The sequence below is a fragment of the Anabrus simplex genome, chromosome 2 (assembly GCF_040414725.1).
Source record: "Anabrus simplex isolate iqAnaSimp1 chromosome 2, ASM4041472v1, whole genome shotgun sequence".
Classification (NCBI taxonomy): Eukaryota; Metazoa; Arthropoda; class Insecta; order Orthoptera; family Tettigoniidae; genus Anabrus; species Anabrus simplex.
This window is the reverse complement of record NC_090266.1, coordinates 46,414,789-46,431,826: the sequence shown is the minus strand read 5'-3', so window position 1 is coordinate 46,431,826 and position 17,038 is coordinate 46,414,789. Positions and strand designations below refer to the sequence as shown.

The 17,038-nt window shown below is 38.7% G+C and overlaps 1 protein-coding gene across 1 annotated transcript in view; it reads left to right on the top strand.

Annotated features, from left to right (window-relative positions):
* LOC136864935 (neuronal acetylcholine receptor subunit alpha-7) overlaps positions 1-17,038 on the top strand; it is a 1,331,175-nt gene that overhangs the window by 303,204 nt on the left and 1,010,933 nt on the right. Inside the window, exon 2 of the mRNA XM_067142346.2 lies at positions 8,484-8,620. Within this exon, the coding sequence (XP_066998447.1) occupies positions 8,525-8,620 (96 nt within the window). The 5' untranslated portion in view covers positions 8,484-8,524. The remainder of the gene's footprint in view (positions 1-8,483; positions 8,621-17,038) is intronic.

Sequence of the window (17,038 nt, the reverse complement as noted above, 5' to 3'; positions counted from 1 at the left end):
AAAACAAAAAAATACATGTTCTCTTATTTTTAAAGGAGATTCTAAATATCAATTTTTACATCTGAAAACTTTTGAAGTTTTGAGATATAGATACACTCATTTTCTAATACCCCCCCCCCTTTCACCACCACTATTTGGATTTTCTAAAAACAAAAAGTACGTGTTTCTTTATTTAAAAGAGATCCCAAATACCGATTTTCAGGTCTGTAACATCTTCATTTTCTGTGATATAAGGATTCTTATTAAAGGCATTCAACCATTTTTCACCCATTTTCACCCCTCCTATTGGGATTTTCCGAAAACAAAAGAATAGGTGTTTCTTTATTTTGAAAGTAGATTCTAAGTACCAATTTTAACATCTGTAAACTTTGAAAGTTTTGAGATATAGATACTCATTTTAAAAATTCACCCCCCTTCCAACCCTCCACTATTTGGATTTTCCTAAAACAAAAAGTACATGTTTCTTTATTTTTAAAGGAGATCCCAAATACCTTTTTTCAGGTCTGTAATATCATCCGTTTCTGAGATATAAGTATCCTCATTAAAGGCATTCAACCCATTTTTCACTCCTTTTCATCTCTCCTGTTGGGATTTTCCGAAAACAAAAAATACGTGTTTCTTTATTTTGAAAAGAGATTATAAATACCAATTTCTACGTCTGTAAACTTTTACAGTTTCGAGATATAGATACACTCATTTTAAAAATTCAACCCCCCTTTTCACCCCCCATTATTTGGATTTTCCAAAAACAAAGAAATACGTGTTTCTTTATTTTTAAAGGAGGTTCCAAATTTAAATTTTAATGACTGTAACCTCTTCAGTTTTTGAGATATAAGTCTCCTTATAAAAGGTGTTCAACCCATTTTGCCCCCCCCCCTTTTCACCCCTCTTCATGGGATTTTCGGAAAACAAAAAAATACGTGTTTCTTTATTTTTAATGTAGATACCAAATACCAATTTTTATTACTCTAAACCTTAAAGTTTTTGAGATATAGATATTCTCATTTTAAAAATTAACCCCCCTTTTTACCCCCTTAATGATGGAATATCAAAAAATACTCCCTTAGCGAGCACCTACATGTTAATATGAATGTATCCCCAAAATTTCATTTCTCTATGTCCAGTAGTTTCGGCTCGGCGATGATGAATCAGTCAGTCAGTCAGTCAGTCAGTCAGTCAGGACAAGTTGTTTTATATATATATATATATATATATAGATTAAAGATCAAGTCACTTAATCCACTCATTTACTTTCAACACTTGGAGATTCCTTAAAAACAAGGTGTATTTCTATTTTTCGTAAGAGTTCATCTATTCGCTTATTTCAATAGATTGTCTACCCGACACACTTACACCGAAAAAAATATTCATGACGCTTCCTATTATTCTGTGCGATATAACAGAATGATATTGGAAACTCATTCGATTATTTAAATTGATTATTCATTCGATTATTTAAATAATCGGATAGAAGTTATTCTATTATTAAAAGTGTTCCATTATGCCATCACTATAAGGGTGGACAATTATCCATTCAAAGAAGAAACTGGCCCTGGTCGTGAGTTTTGACACTGGCCGAGGTCGAGAAACCTGTTCGCACTAATCCTCTTCCTGGAATTCGTGAGTTTTGAGACTCGTGAGTTTTGAAACTCGTGAGTTTTGAGACGACACGAACGATCTTTCGCTGGAGACTTGGATTTTCCGTGGAGTTTAAATTCCAAGCGAGCTGCGTAAACACTGTGCACAGAAACGCCGACCAGCTGCGCGGACTTTATCACGTCTTCCACAGTCCACAGTGGATTCTAATCTCGTAGGCTACTGTAAACGTTTAAAACAATTTGGTTTCGATTTTCTATTTTATTTTTCTCCACTTTTGTTAGCTTTAAAGTATTTCACAGGGGACTCAAGCGTCACAGCATCACACACGTCTTGCTCACAGCTGGCAGCCATTATGAATACTGAACACAACACGCTTGTTGCAGCCAGTATTGCCAACAGTTTTCTTGGATCCATCTTCAACGTCGCACATATTATGCGAACTTATCAGCAGTGGAATGAACTCGAACAAACTTACTAAGTACACAGTGCAATAAGATATCAATATCATATTAAATAATTATTATTTTGCTACATACACCACTGAAAACAATAACTATTCATAGCCATCTATGTATGAATTATAAGAGTTGGTAACGAACCCGAATAACATACAACTTGTGAAATATTTCCCATATTTATACAGGGCAAAATTTTTAATTCATCAAGTCAGTTCACCAGAATATCTAACCAAACTGAAGAAAGCTCCTGACTTCAGGAACAAGTAACAAACCTAGGGAACTATTTGGCGCTGCGGAAGCCTTTTCACCGACCAGAAGTCTGACTAACATCAAAGGGACCGCTAAGGTCTTGAGTTGACTCTCAGTATAACTCGTGCATCGCTACTACGTACAATCTAATTATTAACTTCCCGTTACAGAATTCACGTTGCCAATTGCTCCTAAATGATCGTATTTTACCCTGATGTTAGGATCACACGAATACCTCTTAAATTTCAGTCACATTTCACAGATCAACTGAATATTCCTGCCCTTTAGTTTTAAAATTGGGAAAAGGGCGAGCATTCGTTGGCTGAGAGGTATTCGACGTTGCTCTGTCTAGACGATTCCAAGATAAATAAGTGGCGTTGGGTAGGCTGTTTGATCGTCTTTCTCTGTCTAATTCCTGCTTCCTTGTCAACCGCCCATAGGGATGTTCCCGCGTTTGCTTAATTGTCCTAAATTTCACTCGCAGCTTCACCGTATATCGAATGCTTTCTTCTCAAAGGTAATACCTGTATGATCATAATAAACGTGACATTTGGAGACTTGACTAGCTTAAAAGCTCTACTCCGGAGGTCTTTGAAGTTTTACCGCTGAGTTCGAACTGAAATCTGCTGTACTGGCTGCAATCGCATTTAATATTTATTGAAACCAAAATTTTATTTCAATTAGACTCGATCAGATGGTGCAATATAGGTAGAAGGAAATGATAAAATTTGACATAGATGGTATTCAAAACTCAATTAGGTCTTAATCAGGCAAGAATTTGTACTTGTAGATCTTGTATTTGTGAAACTGCTCAGGACAATTTCGTTTGATGCTCCAGCTGAGGAGTTAATGACTGCTTAGTATCAGATACTACAGCCGTTCCCTCATACAGCTCAAAAGCCCCTTGATCACAAAGTCCACTTCATCCTCAGCTAAAACGATGTTTTTGAAAACTAGAACGAGGAGTGTCTCGGATAATGGGATGAGTCGTATTGCTGAGAGAATGAGATCGTATGCCTGTTTTTGCAGCCGATACCCTTCGCACTGATCAGACAGAAATAAGTCAGAGCTGTGGCTCTTGAGTTCATGAACATTATGTGAATTCAGAAAAACCTTTTTGTTTTCCTTTTATATAATCATGAAGCATTTCCCCACAGATATGACACACAATATGCAGAGCCCATTTCTTGGCCGGATTGCCTACGGAAATTTAGAAATTTCAAAAGAGAATTCAAATGAACGTCTCACAAGTTACGAAATATTGCACCTTTTACAATGAAGTGTGTCGATATATATAAACAGAAGCCTTCATGATTATTTTCACAGTTATGCCAACTTAAAGAAGCCATGATCCCGTCTGAAAACCGAAAATACGGTGTTTAAATCAGATAAAATTTCACATTTAAGAATAATTAGAATAAAATAACAATGGTGTGCGTAGACTGTTAATTACCATATAATTATCTTTAATCTAAGCTCCGTTGCCCTCCAGCTCACGGCTCCAGTGTGAGAACCAACTGGTGTCTTTATCAGCAAAATTAAAATTGCGAGGAAAGGACAGCATACACAAGAGAATGGATTTCAGATTTATAATCAGTGAAGCAGGAATACAGAGCAACTGCTAGAAAAGCCAATGCAACAGAGAGTAAGAAGAAAGATGTCCTACAGAGCTATCCTTCGCCACTCTCCTAAAAGTATTGGTTCTGTGCCTTCAACAGAATCATCCTTTCTGTCCTTTCCTCGAAAATGACATGCATTAACCCATGTTTCATCTATCCATAATCCGGAAGAACTGAAGTCTTCCGACATGACTTGTCTCAAGTATCCGTCCCGCCAGAATCGCAATCTTAACCCGTTCCACAAACGCTCTTTACCCATTCACTGTCTTGCACCGGAATCCCAGATGTGTAACCAGAATGTTCAAGGAATATTGTCTTTCTTGCAAGAGCCACTTTCTTTAAGAGAACGGAATAATTTTGCTGTATTAAAATGTCTCTTGTCCGCCTCTGTGGCGTAATGGTTAGTGTGATTGTCTGCCACCCCCGGAGTTCCGCAGTCCCGGGGCTGATTTCCTACTCTTCCACGAAATTTTAAATGTGCTACGAGGACTGGAACGGGGTGCAATGAGTGTTTGATTTTCACCTCAGCCATTCTCGAAGTGGTTTTCCGTTGTTTCCCACTTCTCCACCAGGCAAATGTCGGTTCGGTACCTAACTTAAGGCCATGGCCGCGTCCATACCTCTTTCTCGTCTGTCCCTTCTCACATTCCCTAAACCCCACAAGGTCCCTGTTCAGCGTAGCAGATGAGACCGCCTTGGCGAGGTACTGGTCTTCCTTCCCTAATACTCTCCCAGGCCCAAAGGACAGTGCCCTTGAGGCGATAGAGGTGGGATCTCACGCATATCCGCGGAAAAACCAACCCTGGACGGTAAACGGATTAAGAAAGAATGTTCCTCCCTGTGGTAATCGGAACAGATATGGCGACGAACATCATCAAGCTGAAAATCGCCTTTGTGACTGCACGGTGTATCGAGTTAAGAAGGTCCAGTTGATTGAGCCGCTGCATGGTAATTTTCTTTCCCAACTGCTATCACCGTGCTTCGATGTATTTTAATCACGTTGGCCGTTCTCTGCACTTCAGAACACTCCAGCACTGACTTCACACTGAGTCTTCCTGCCTTGTACATCTTTTGTTGGCGACGTGCTTACTCGAACTGGACCATTCTCTTCATTTCATGGTAATGCCAAGCACACACTCAAAAGAAAAAGGACGAACTTGAGTGCTAACTCACAACAGCTAATTAACTCTGTTATAATATACGATTCTACAACTGTATAAACGGTCTTTAACACTGAACAATGCCCGCCTCTGTGGTGTAGTGGTTTGCGTGATTACCTGCAACCCTCGAAAGCCCGGGTCGATTCCCGGCTCTGCCACACAAAATTTGAAAAGTGGCACGTGGAATGGAACGGACTTCACTCAGCCTTGGGAGGTCAACTGAATAGAGTGGGGTTTGATTCCCGCCTCAGCCATCCTCGAAGTTGGTTTCCGTGGTTTCCCACTTCTCCATGCAAATGCCGGCATGGTACCTAACATAAGACCGTGGCAGCTTCCTTCCCTCTTCCTTCTCTCTTCCCATCCACCACAAGGCCCCTGTTCAGCATAGCAGGTGAGGCCAAATGGACGGGGTACTGGCCCTCCTCCCCAGTTTTATCCCGACCAAAAGTCTCACGCTTCGGGACACTGCCCTTGAGGCAGTACAGGTGGCATTCTTCGCTGAGGCCGAGTAAAAAACCAACTTTGGACCATAAACTGATTAAATAGTAAATCATGTCAGCGAACCAAACAACGCCATATCAACTGGACATAATATACGTCACACACCTACAAATTCACGTGGTACACTGAAGAAAAACTGACAACAGCGCGAACAGTATTCAATTTAAATTATATATATAGTGCAACCCACCCATGGAAATAGATCTACATGATTTACAGATCCATGTAAATCCCTCGATTATCAAACATCAAGTCGGAAATATGGAATATTTCGTATGAATCATCAAATTAATTTGTCTTACACAGCAATAAGTTGGTCAGATAGGATTATGGATATCAAGTCTAATGGCATTCATCAGATTTGAGTTGTATGCTATCGTACCCCAATTATGTCTATTACCAATTTAGCTTATTCATAACCATGCTCACGTATTCTAACCGAAATTTGCCATTCAAATTACTCTCAGATTACACTCCAGAATGACGATTCCTCCTTTCCTTCCATGGTTTGTGATGGTGAACACTACGAAGATTATACTGTGAAGTAAATTGATTCCAGGAACACTTAATAGTGAAAGCAACAGAAATAAAAATCGCGATCCAATCAAAGAAATGCATGTAATTATCCCGCCAGAAAATATGTATTTACTTCTCTCTCTGACTACCTACCTACCTACCTATCTTCCGGTAAATATTCAGGTAAACAGAACAAACCAATTTCTATAAATAATTTAACAATATGATATAAGAAGAATTACACAAAATACGACAAAATCTGATTGTTTAGTAAGCCATACCTTCCAGCTTCGACTTGTCTCCCAGTCCGTAGAACACAATTACTTATAATTATAGAGAAAGTTTCATATTCTCAAATCTGAAAAATAGGATCAAACATCTCATTTTGATTTCAACATAGCTCTTTTAGTTTAACTATTTATCGTTATCACTACCGGTGTGATAGTTACTGTGCTGAACGGGGTCACACCTTTTTGTAGAGGGCCGATGACCTATATATTAGGCCTCTTTAAACAACAAGCATCAATATTTTTGTAGGGATCATACATATATGTATCGTTCAATAGCTCCTATAAAAGGCCCGTGAGGGTTAAATCGTGTGATCTTAAAAAAAACCGAGACACTACTTACATAAGTAAATGAATGCCTTTTAATTAACAATTAATTTTGCTTGTGTTTTAACGTCGCATTAACACATCGAAGGTTTCCAATGAAGCAAGGGTGGGAAAGAGCTAGGACTGTGAAATTAGCGGTCGTAGCATTAATTAAGCTACAGCCCCAGTATTTTCTTGGTTTGAAAATAGGAAACCACGTAAACCATCTTCTTGGCTGCTGACGGTAGGATTCGAACCCACCATCTCCCGAATGCGAGCATACAGCTACGCGACTCTAGCCGTACGGCCAACTCGCTCGGTAAAACATAATTTACTCTCAGCTGCTCGTCGTTATTTGCAATGACACTATCCACAATAATAGAGTATCTACAAGTTCGTTCTTCGTTTTAATGATGTCATTCCATTGCTATGCAGTTGACTATACTGAATGTTTACGTCAGAGCTGTTTGCACGGGAAACTCCTTCAGGAAATTGTGTTTCCAGTTAGTTTGCAGCCTTTGCAACATTCGGCAACTTCTCTCCGGTTGTACGCTGCTTCGTGTAGCCATTTCTTGCATCACAATGAAAGCCCCTACAGAGGATCACACATTCTACTGCGGAGTATGAATCTGAAGCACCGGGCACATATTTGTTCTAAAGCAGTTGTAAGCTCTGCGAAAGGAAACTCTCGTTATATCCTCCAGTTAATTCCCACATCTAATTTAAAATCTCCTTTAGGTCACTCTTGTAATTACTTAAGGCTCTCTAGAGTTTCAGTATCTCTATCTCCAGATTCTATTGCGCGTACCCTCTTTCCCTCCCCTCTCGCCATCACATTTATTTTGCTGCTCTCCACACTGATTCTCTGTTTCCATCCCGCCGCTCTTGTACTTCCCTCTCACTGTTTCCTGAAATCACAATTTCATCAGAAATGTTTACTATGTTCATCATAGAATGACTTCCAAAAGGCTAGGAAAACAACAGATTTGGAATCTGCCACCTGGGCGACTGCAGATCAGTAGTGTTTGGCTTGTGCTACCCTTCATGTTATCATTCAGTGCAATTAAACAATTGTAAAGATGACTAAGCATTTTGTAACTTTAAGATAATTTGTGGATTGGAATAGAGTTAATGGATGAGTATATAAAAAATATTTTACTATGAAGTCTTGCTGGAATTGCAACTTTACTTCGTTTACAGCAGTAAAATTATTCCATTATATTCAATTCTGTTTTAGTCCTTTCTGTTCTAAATATCGTTTATAAAGGAATAAAAAAGACTCTGAAAAATATCCTCTCTCCCCCCAGAGAGCAGACACTAAATTCACTAGGTTAATCCTAAATAAGACTCCAGAAAAATATGGAGCCAATCATATCTCTCAGAGGACATACACTAAATTCACTGTCTCAATCCTAACACTCCACAACAATATGGAACATACCATCCCTCTCTCTCAGAGAACATACACTAAATTCACTACATCAATCCTAACACTCCAGAACAATATGGAACACACCATCCCTCTCTCTCAGAGAACAGCCACTAAATTCACTACATCAGTCTTAACATTCCAGAGCGATATGGATCATATCATCATATCTCTCAATGTTTTACTCTCACCTCATGCACAACTGTATTTATAATCGAAATATTTTCAATGGATGCAATGTTTGAAATGTTCTTGTCAACAGAATCATTTGGTGAAAATGATCTTTCCTGCTATTTTGCAAGGGTTGTAAAATTATGTGTCATCAATACAATATTCTAGAATATCGTGCTTACTTCCAGCCGTAGCGGACGAGCAGGAGTATCGACTGACCCGCTACCTGATGGCCAACTACGACCCTTCAGTTCGTCCTGCCGAAAACTCATCCGAGCCACTGAAGGTGGTGTTTGGTGTTTCACTACATCACATCATCGATGTGGTAAGTCTTAAATTTCTCTGTTCTGTATTTTTATATGTTTCTTGAAGTGCGGATATTGAAAAACAAATACGGAGTGGAATGGATAACTTTACGATCGAATGATGATTATGATCGCTGTCATTGTTCTCTCACATGCAGAGGACCGTGTCATGGTCATAAAGGGTATATGTGAAATATGACACTCGCTTTAAATTGGTGCCCTTGTAAGTAGATTATGTAAAAGTATTTTCTGCTTCGCTGTATACCACCATTGAAGGCCCTGGTCTCACGTTATCGTGTGAGTGATACTGTTATTGGTGGCTGGAAGTTTCTCTAGGCATATGAGCACAATTTACGTATGTACCTCTTCGTACTCTGCCATTGATTTTGGTGAAGTTTAATGTATATACAGGATAGTCCGCTTAAAACTACCTCCACAAGTATCTCGTAAAACAGTTAATGATAACTGAAATACCTCAACGAGAGAATAATGCATTAATGAATAATATGTTATTTGACTGTTGCCTCTTTCAACCAATGAAGCAGTCACTTCTGATTTTCATTCAGAGATGTCAACCACGTGACGGAGTCCTAATCATTTGTTTACCTAGTCTTTGAATTCTTCTTCATATAAACAAATATTTTCCCGCATTACACCTCTTGAATTCCAAATTTATCTTAATATTATGACCTTTTCTACTTTCAAAATCTCTACTGGAGCACATTCGTCTACTAATGTCATTCCTCGCCATATCTCCACTAATGGACCTGAACATTCCGCTTAGTCGAGCCACTCATCTCCTTACTCCTAACTCTTCGCAGCCCAAACTCTTCAACATAATCATTACACCACTTTCATTTTTTGGTCAGAAATCTGTCAGAACAAATCGTGCTGATTTCTTTTAGATGTATTCCAGTTCCAGTTTACACGTAATCCTGGTGAGGGTCTCATACACTGGGACCATATCGTACTCTAACTGGAGTCGCATTAGTAACTTACACGCTCTCTCCTTTACATCCTTACTACCATATGAAGAGTTCTGTAACCTTTATATACAACCTGGTTAAAGATCATTCCTATGCACTTACAGTGTTCCCCATGAAGTACATTCCCTCCATCAACACATTAATTACCACTGAGAAGCCTTTTCCTATTGGTGAAACTTATGAACTGACTTCTCAGCCCGTTTACCATCGTACCATTGTCTGCTGTCCAACTCACAAATTTATCGAGATCCTTTTCCAGTCTCTCACAAACGTTGAATTCATTTAATACTCTATACAGTATAACACAAAGTCTTATCTGTGATTCCAGTTCTTTTCTCATATCGTTCAATATATAAGGAAACATAAAGTTCAAATAATACTGTCTAACGGGACAGCCCTCTTAATCTTTACAGGATCAGAATACTTCACCTATTCTAATTATCTGAGTTCTGCTTTCTAGAAATTCTACCACACATTCAATCAGTTTTTTTTCTAGTCGACTATCCCTCACTTTACGATGTAGTGTCCCATGATTTATCCAATCAAATCTTTGGATGTAGGTGAATAGAAATGTGACAGAAGTCTTCCAAACTTTCCGACATAGAAATTCTTGGGAATAAGCTGAGGAGAGAACTTATATTATTGACGACAAGAAGGTAAAGTGTACACATTTTCTCAACGTGCATCGGCAATAACTTCAGTGATTTTTTAATTTAGTGTGGCTATTTCTAGCCGAGTGCAGCCCTTGTAAGGCAGACCCTCCGATGAGGGTGGGCGGCATCTGCCATGTGTAAGTAACTGTGTGTTATTGTGGTGGAGGGTAGTGTTATGTGTGGTGTGTGAGTTGCAGGGATGTTGGGGACAGCACAAACACCCAGCCCCCGGACCATTGGAATTAACCAATGAAGGTTAAAATCCGTGGCCCTGTCGGGAATCGAACCCGGGACCCTCTGAACCAAAGGCCAGTACGCTGATCATTCAGCCAACTAGTCGGACACTTCAGTAATCATGTTGGATTTTAGTTTGCAAACGTTAATATTCTATCATTAAAAAAATAAGTTGCCGGACTTGGAGATAATTATAATTATGGTGATACTTTAAAGGGAGGTTAAGTAAATAGACACACAACCGGTAGCGTTTACTCTAAGCCAAACCAAAATGCCATGGCACAAAAATCCAGAAGTGCCATGGCCTACCAAGCGACTGTTGCTCAGCACGAAGGCCTGCAGATTACAAGGTATCGTGTGGACAGCACAACGAATCTTCCCGGCCATTGTTCTAGGCTTTCTAGACCGAAGCCACCTTTATTTTTCTAATTTTAGACTTTGATTGATATGTGAGAGCAATTATGAACTACGAGTGGCTTAACGACTTAAAGTGCGAAGAAATCTGTCGGAGGAAAATTAACACAATTTATTCACACACTCCTTTAACAGGCACCGATAACGCTCGAACGACTAGCAGTGCAAATCTCTCTGATAACGAAATAAGAATAATACAGTAATGGTGTTAGGTTTGCAATGCCTAGTGAATCTTGAATTTCGATGCTCTTCGTGGCCCATTCTTGTCTTTCGCTGATATTTCTTTCCTGGAAGTGTCAGACCTCATCTTCTTCTCTTCTGGTCCAAGTTAAGAAGAGGATAGTTACACAGTAGTACCCTCCCTTGAAATAATAAAGATCACCACCAGCGCATATGTAACGGGCTTTGTAGCAAATGTTTCGAAATTACTTCTGTGAGGTATCGAATGTGTCGAAATGCTTCAATTTTATCACAAAACGACGTTTCTTTAAAACTCCTTGAAAGTATTATGGAATCAACTTTGCAGCTAAAAAGTGAGTAGAAGTCCAAGTTTTGTTGTTTCTTCTTTTACTCTGCAGAAACTATGTAAAGTCTGAAAACATTCGATGGTGAATAGTTAAGAAATAACTGATATTCCTTCCGGATGCAGTAAAAAGAATAAAATGTTGGATTTACGGTAATCACTCTCATGAACAGATCGAAGATGCATGCCCTACCTTCTGCGTTATATTCTCATCCATTTTCCAGCATCATTGCCAACGTCTAAATGATATTTTGACTGCTTCACTTGCAAGTTAATCAAAACTGATGTAGGATTACTGTTTGAAACAAACTAATATTCTGTGGTGATGTAACATCTCTGACTTAATGACCGAAAAAGAAGTGAAAACCTTTTAAACTTTGTTATATAAATAATCCGTGATAAATATTAGATTGTAATAGTTTTTTTGATTTCATTCTTAATCAGTATTAGTCTTGTTTCTGACGGATTGGTTTAATTAAAACATTCAGACATGATTATATCTTAATAAATGTAAATATCCATCTATTTATTGGCCTTATTACTCACCATCACGACACTGATAGCAGTGACAGTGGTAACTCTGGTTCTGATACTTGTGAAGTGATCGTTTATTTATATTATTTTCGTGTGTGGCATGTTTCAATGTCTACACCATGGCAATGCCTAAGGAGGACAACAAAAGTGGATCATCATCAGGCACACCTATGGACAGTAATGACTCCATAATTACGCGAGTGGCAGTAAAGACTCCACCGATATGGCGGAAGAATGTAAAAATGTGATTAGTGCAAATTGAGGAGCAATCCGCTACCGCCGATATTACAGCAGAGCTAATGGAATTTAATTATCTTATCGGCTCTCTTGCAGCCGATATCTCTCCGTTGCCGCTGGGGAGAGAGTGTATGGTAACGTCACATTTCTCACTTAATGATCAAAGGAGAAGGGAAAATCTTTTATTCCTTGTAACATGCATAATCCACGGTACAGATTGCAATAGTTATCTTGATTTCATTTTTGTTTAGTATTCTTTCAAGCGGATTTGCCTGTTTAAAACATTCAAACATTCACAATTTTTCTTAATAAACATGAATATTCATCTGTTTAATGGAGTTACATCAGCACGAGACGTTCCCGATTTCGAATGGTGCCACCTCATAAAGCCAAACCTGGTTGTGTTGTTGCTTCATATCGCTCGGTTTTCAGAGCGAGTTTATGGAATTCATTCCTTTCACGTGGACTGATCTCGACAGTGTCCATTTTTCCTGCACCCCCCCCCCCCGTAATGTTTGTCCCGTTATTCGTCTCCACTTTTGTTGTTGGTATGTTGTGTGGTTGTGTGTGAAGTGCAGCTGATGAGGCATAGGGCTACGATAGGAATGGTGGATGTAAATATTTATCTAGAATGGGTGTGTAGAGCACGGTGAAGAGGAAGATTGAAGATATTCCTTTCTATGCCAAAGAATTAAATAGCTGATCTCCAGACAGTGCAGCTTCTCAGTTTCAGCGCATTTCACCATTGCTCCAAAATGCAGAAAACTCATTCTGGTCCTTCTTCATTCCAGAAATATGAATACAAGTCTCGTATTTTCTGAAGACATATTGCTAGTAAAGTATTTTTGAAAAACAGGATCCAAGTGTTTCTAAGATTCTCGTGTAACAGAAAGTTTTCAAATAAATTCATATGACTTCAAATGCCCGGCAGTTTTAGTCAGATTTACGCAATATCCTATGGCATTCTCTAAATCTCTCCAAGATTATAGACATTAGTTTCTCTAACTGAACCATAGACTAACTGCTAGTGAACGTATCAGTTCTGTAAATAGATCAATGACAAGAGTTTAAAATAGTCTAACTTCAATTACACATATTTTATATCTTACTCTCTACAATTTAAAAAAAATCCTTGCAACGCCAGGTTATTTCTTTCCATTTCTTACTGATTCCCTTGTATTCGATTTATAACCGTCTACAATCTTTATTATGAACGTTTTAGTCTTTGCTCTGTAATAAATAAAATGTTTAGTCTACTAATGGTCCTCTTTCGCTTCAAAATAGTCCCTCTGTAATCAGTTACACTGCTGTCAGCATTTCGAAACCTTTTGTAAGTAGCCTGAGGAAATTACTTGTGGAATGTTCTTCAGCTCATCAATCTCAGCATTTCGAAGATGTCTTTATATCACACCCCTTTCAACGTTCTTTTCTTTTCAGGGAGGGAGGAAGAGTACATGAATTTACATGGCAGATGAATATAAGGGATGCAGAAGAACTGTCAATTACAGTTCAGCAGCAGATTCCTGGACCGATAGGGCAATGCGTGATTGTACATTGCAAGACAATAAGAACCATTATCCCGATTCCCTGATGTCATGTAGGGAGTTATGCCAGGATTGAATACCTTTTACCGGAAGAAATGTGACGTAAATGTATCTTATATAATCAGCCATGTCATGATTATGGCGAAGTTTAAATTCCGAGCTTATTTTGAAATGATGCTGTTCTTACAATAATGATGATGCTGATGATGCTTGTTGTTTAAAGGGGCCTAATATCGAAGGTCATCGGCCCCTTCTTACAATGAAAAGAGGAGACATTCTGCGGTCGTATAAGTGTACATTTGACTGTTTGTAATGAAACAAGTATGGTGTAGAATCCAGGAACTCAGGCTCAGAGATTTCAGCTTAGAAGAGGATTGCTCGGTGAAGATCTCATGTCCTCTGGGCTTAAAATCATACGAATTTATACTTTGAGGTTAACCCAGAAATAACTGCTCTGGTGATCATGTACGTACACTTCTCGTTCGTAACTTCTGCGGGAATGTCATAGACCTGTATTCCATCCGTATTGTACTCCTAAAATTCACATAAAGTTAATCATTTGAAGAAGTGCATGACGTTTGAAGGTAGAAGTGACTTTCGTACAACAATTCAGTGCAGAGATGAACCTAAAGTGAAGATGGCAAATCACCGAACATTTGAACTGATATATTCTTACAAGGAAGATTAGGTCCTGTTTTTAATTGGAATTAAAAGTTATCCCTATGATGTACTCCTACACTATCTGACGATCAGATCAGATGCCAGCTGGAGCCAGCTAAGGAAATTACGACACAAAAATTCAGAAATAGCGATCAGGAAATGGGTTGTGCTCCACCAAGGGAGTGCGAAGCCTCATGCGATTTTTTTCAACCGTAATTGCACCAGATTTCTTGTTATGAGCGAATTGGCCAGGTATCCGGCAGTTATTGCAAAGTGCTGTCAAACTGTACAAGAACAATTATTACTTCATCTACAAGTCGGTGCATTTCTGTGCGGATGTAATTTTTGAACTGCAGGGAGAGAGAAAGAGAGAGAGAGAGAGAGAGAGAGCTTTCTTGTATCCAGATTTGTTACGCCAAAATACTCCCAGATTTATCTCTAAAATAACTCTCAGAACTTAAAATTCAATCCTGTATCTAGCCTATATGTTAACCATATATTAGCAAGGATATGATGCTGCGGCCTGGAGAAAGAGTGAGTTGTTAAAAAAGTACCACTTCCATATTTTATTAATCAAGAGCGAGGAATTTCTGGGGAAGTCCATCTCATAAGAAGGTCGTCAAAAGATCCATGAACGCATCTAAAAGTAGGACATTAATTATATAGTATGGAAGCTACACCGGCCCCACACTCTACGGGTAGAGAGCATGCCTCTTACCTGCAGGTATCGGATTCAATTCCCAACGAGGTAAGGGAGGGCTGGTTCGGCGTCCATTCAGCCAACATGAGATAGCGGCCCTGGTATAGAAAGCCAAGAATAAGGGCAAGGAGGATTCGTTACGCTGTCTATGCGTCACCTCGTAATCTTCAGGACTGAGCAGCAGCCCATAAGGGCTCTAGTGTCATGAGATTTGTTCGTTTCTTATTGGAATCCCAATACAAGGATTGCGAACGACACGAACTCGAATTTGAAATACCTATTGTTAGGCCTAAAGTACTCATTTGCACCGTCAACAGAACACTGTGCCCTTAAATGATACATTCTTCACTGAAATGAAATTTTATGACTAAAGCAGTGACATCTACTTCTGAACACTCCTACTACTAGACCATATTTATGTACATGTCCCTGAAAACCAGGCAATTTCTACGATATTTAGATGAATTTTGTATTGTGATTTTACCTTACACTTTAATGAAAGTTATACCGATTTGAAGGCCTACTCCTCTGCAGTAATACATAAGTAAATAAACACAATTATTTCCAACATATCTCAAATCTTACGGTTTTTTAACAGCGTAAATGTCACACCAAACATGTCAAACACATGATTTCAGTTGAAAATAATGCTATCCAATTTCTACACGCACTAGAAATTAATAATGTAGGAGTATGTACCCATTTTTTACAATTAAAGTTTGATTAAAATATAGTGAACATTTTCCAAAAAATATCTTTCTCGTAATTATTTGAAAGTATTTATATTTTTTTGGCCTTTAACTGGCTCTTCGAAATGATGACAGGTTCATATGCATGATATCTACCATATATGTTGATGCAGATTATATATTTGTTTTGGTGGATTTTGAATTATTGACACCTAAACTTCCAAAAAGTATAATTACGGGAAACATCCCACAGTGTCTTTTGTTTAGTTAGACGCCATAACTTTATAATATCCCAGCAGCAATAATTTGCATCTTTTTGTGATTCTTCCTCTTACCGTCTCGCCTTCAGATCCGTATTTCTGCTTCAGTGAACGTTTCTGCTTTGTGAGCACGAATTTTATCAGTTAAAATATGGTGCAGCTCCGTTAAAAGAAAACAAAGTCAATACCTTGATTTCAGCAGATATAGGTACGCTAGAAAAATACTGCAAGTTCAATTGTGGACCCTTCAGTAACATTACTGAAAACAGTTTTCGGGGAGTTGATCAATGGAATGCATTGCCTGCAGCAGTCTGAAAACCTTTTCAAAAGAAATGTAAGTTACTTCAGGAATATAACCAAGTTTTCTATAAATTTTATGTACATTTCAATGTGATGTTGTTTTTTTAAGTTACGCCCAATTTACTGTAAATCATAGAGTCAAGGCAATGAAAATATGTAAGTTGTGAATAACTACAAGTGAGGGAATATTTTCAGTTTTTTCCTCAAATTTCGCATTAATTTACATGAGATTGCTTGTAACATTTATCTTACACTACACGCATGTCATTAAAACGTCGGCTCCAAACGGAGGTAGACGATCAGCTCCGATCTTGACGTTGTAGCCATGCCATGTGGATTTATTGGAATATCTCTCAGGATCTTTAATGCAGTGGTTTCCCGTTGCCTTCTGCATCCTAATGTCGTTGACCAAACTGGTTTCTCCGCCTTTGGGAACAATTTCCTGTCCCCAGGACAATAGAGTGCCCTTACCCATACCCGCTCACCCACTCTCAAAGAGACTGTTGGCACTTGGTGTAGGGGATCTCCTTATACCGGAAGATAATCGGTCCCTTCATTCCTTAGGATTTCACCGTCATTGAAACAAGAACCAAATGGCATTCCCTTGTTTCTATGGTTCATCGGATGTAGTTTATAGGTTAGAATAAATTTGTTACTTTCATTGACCTGTCTCAGTCTCATCCTTGGCTTTGACAATATGAAAG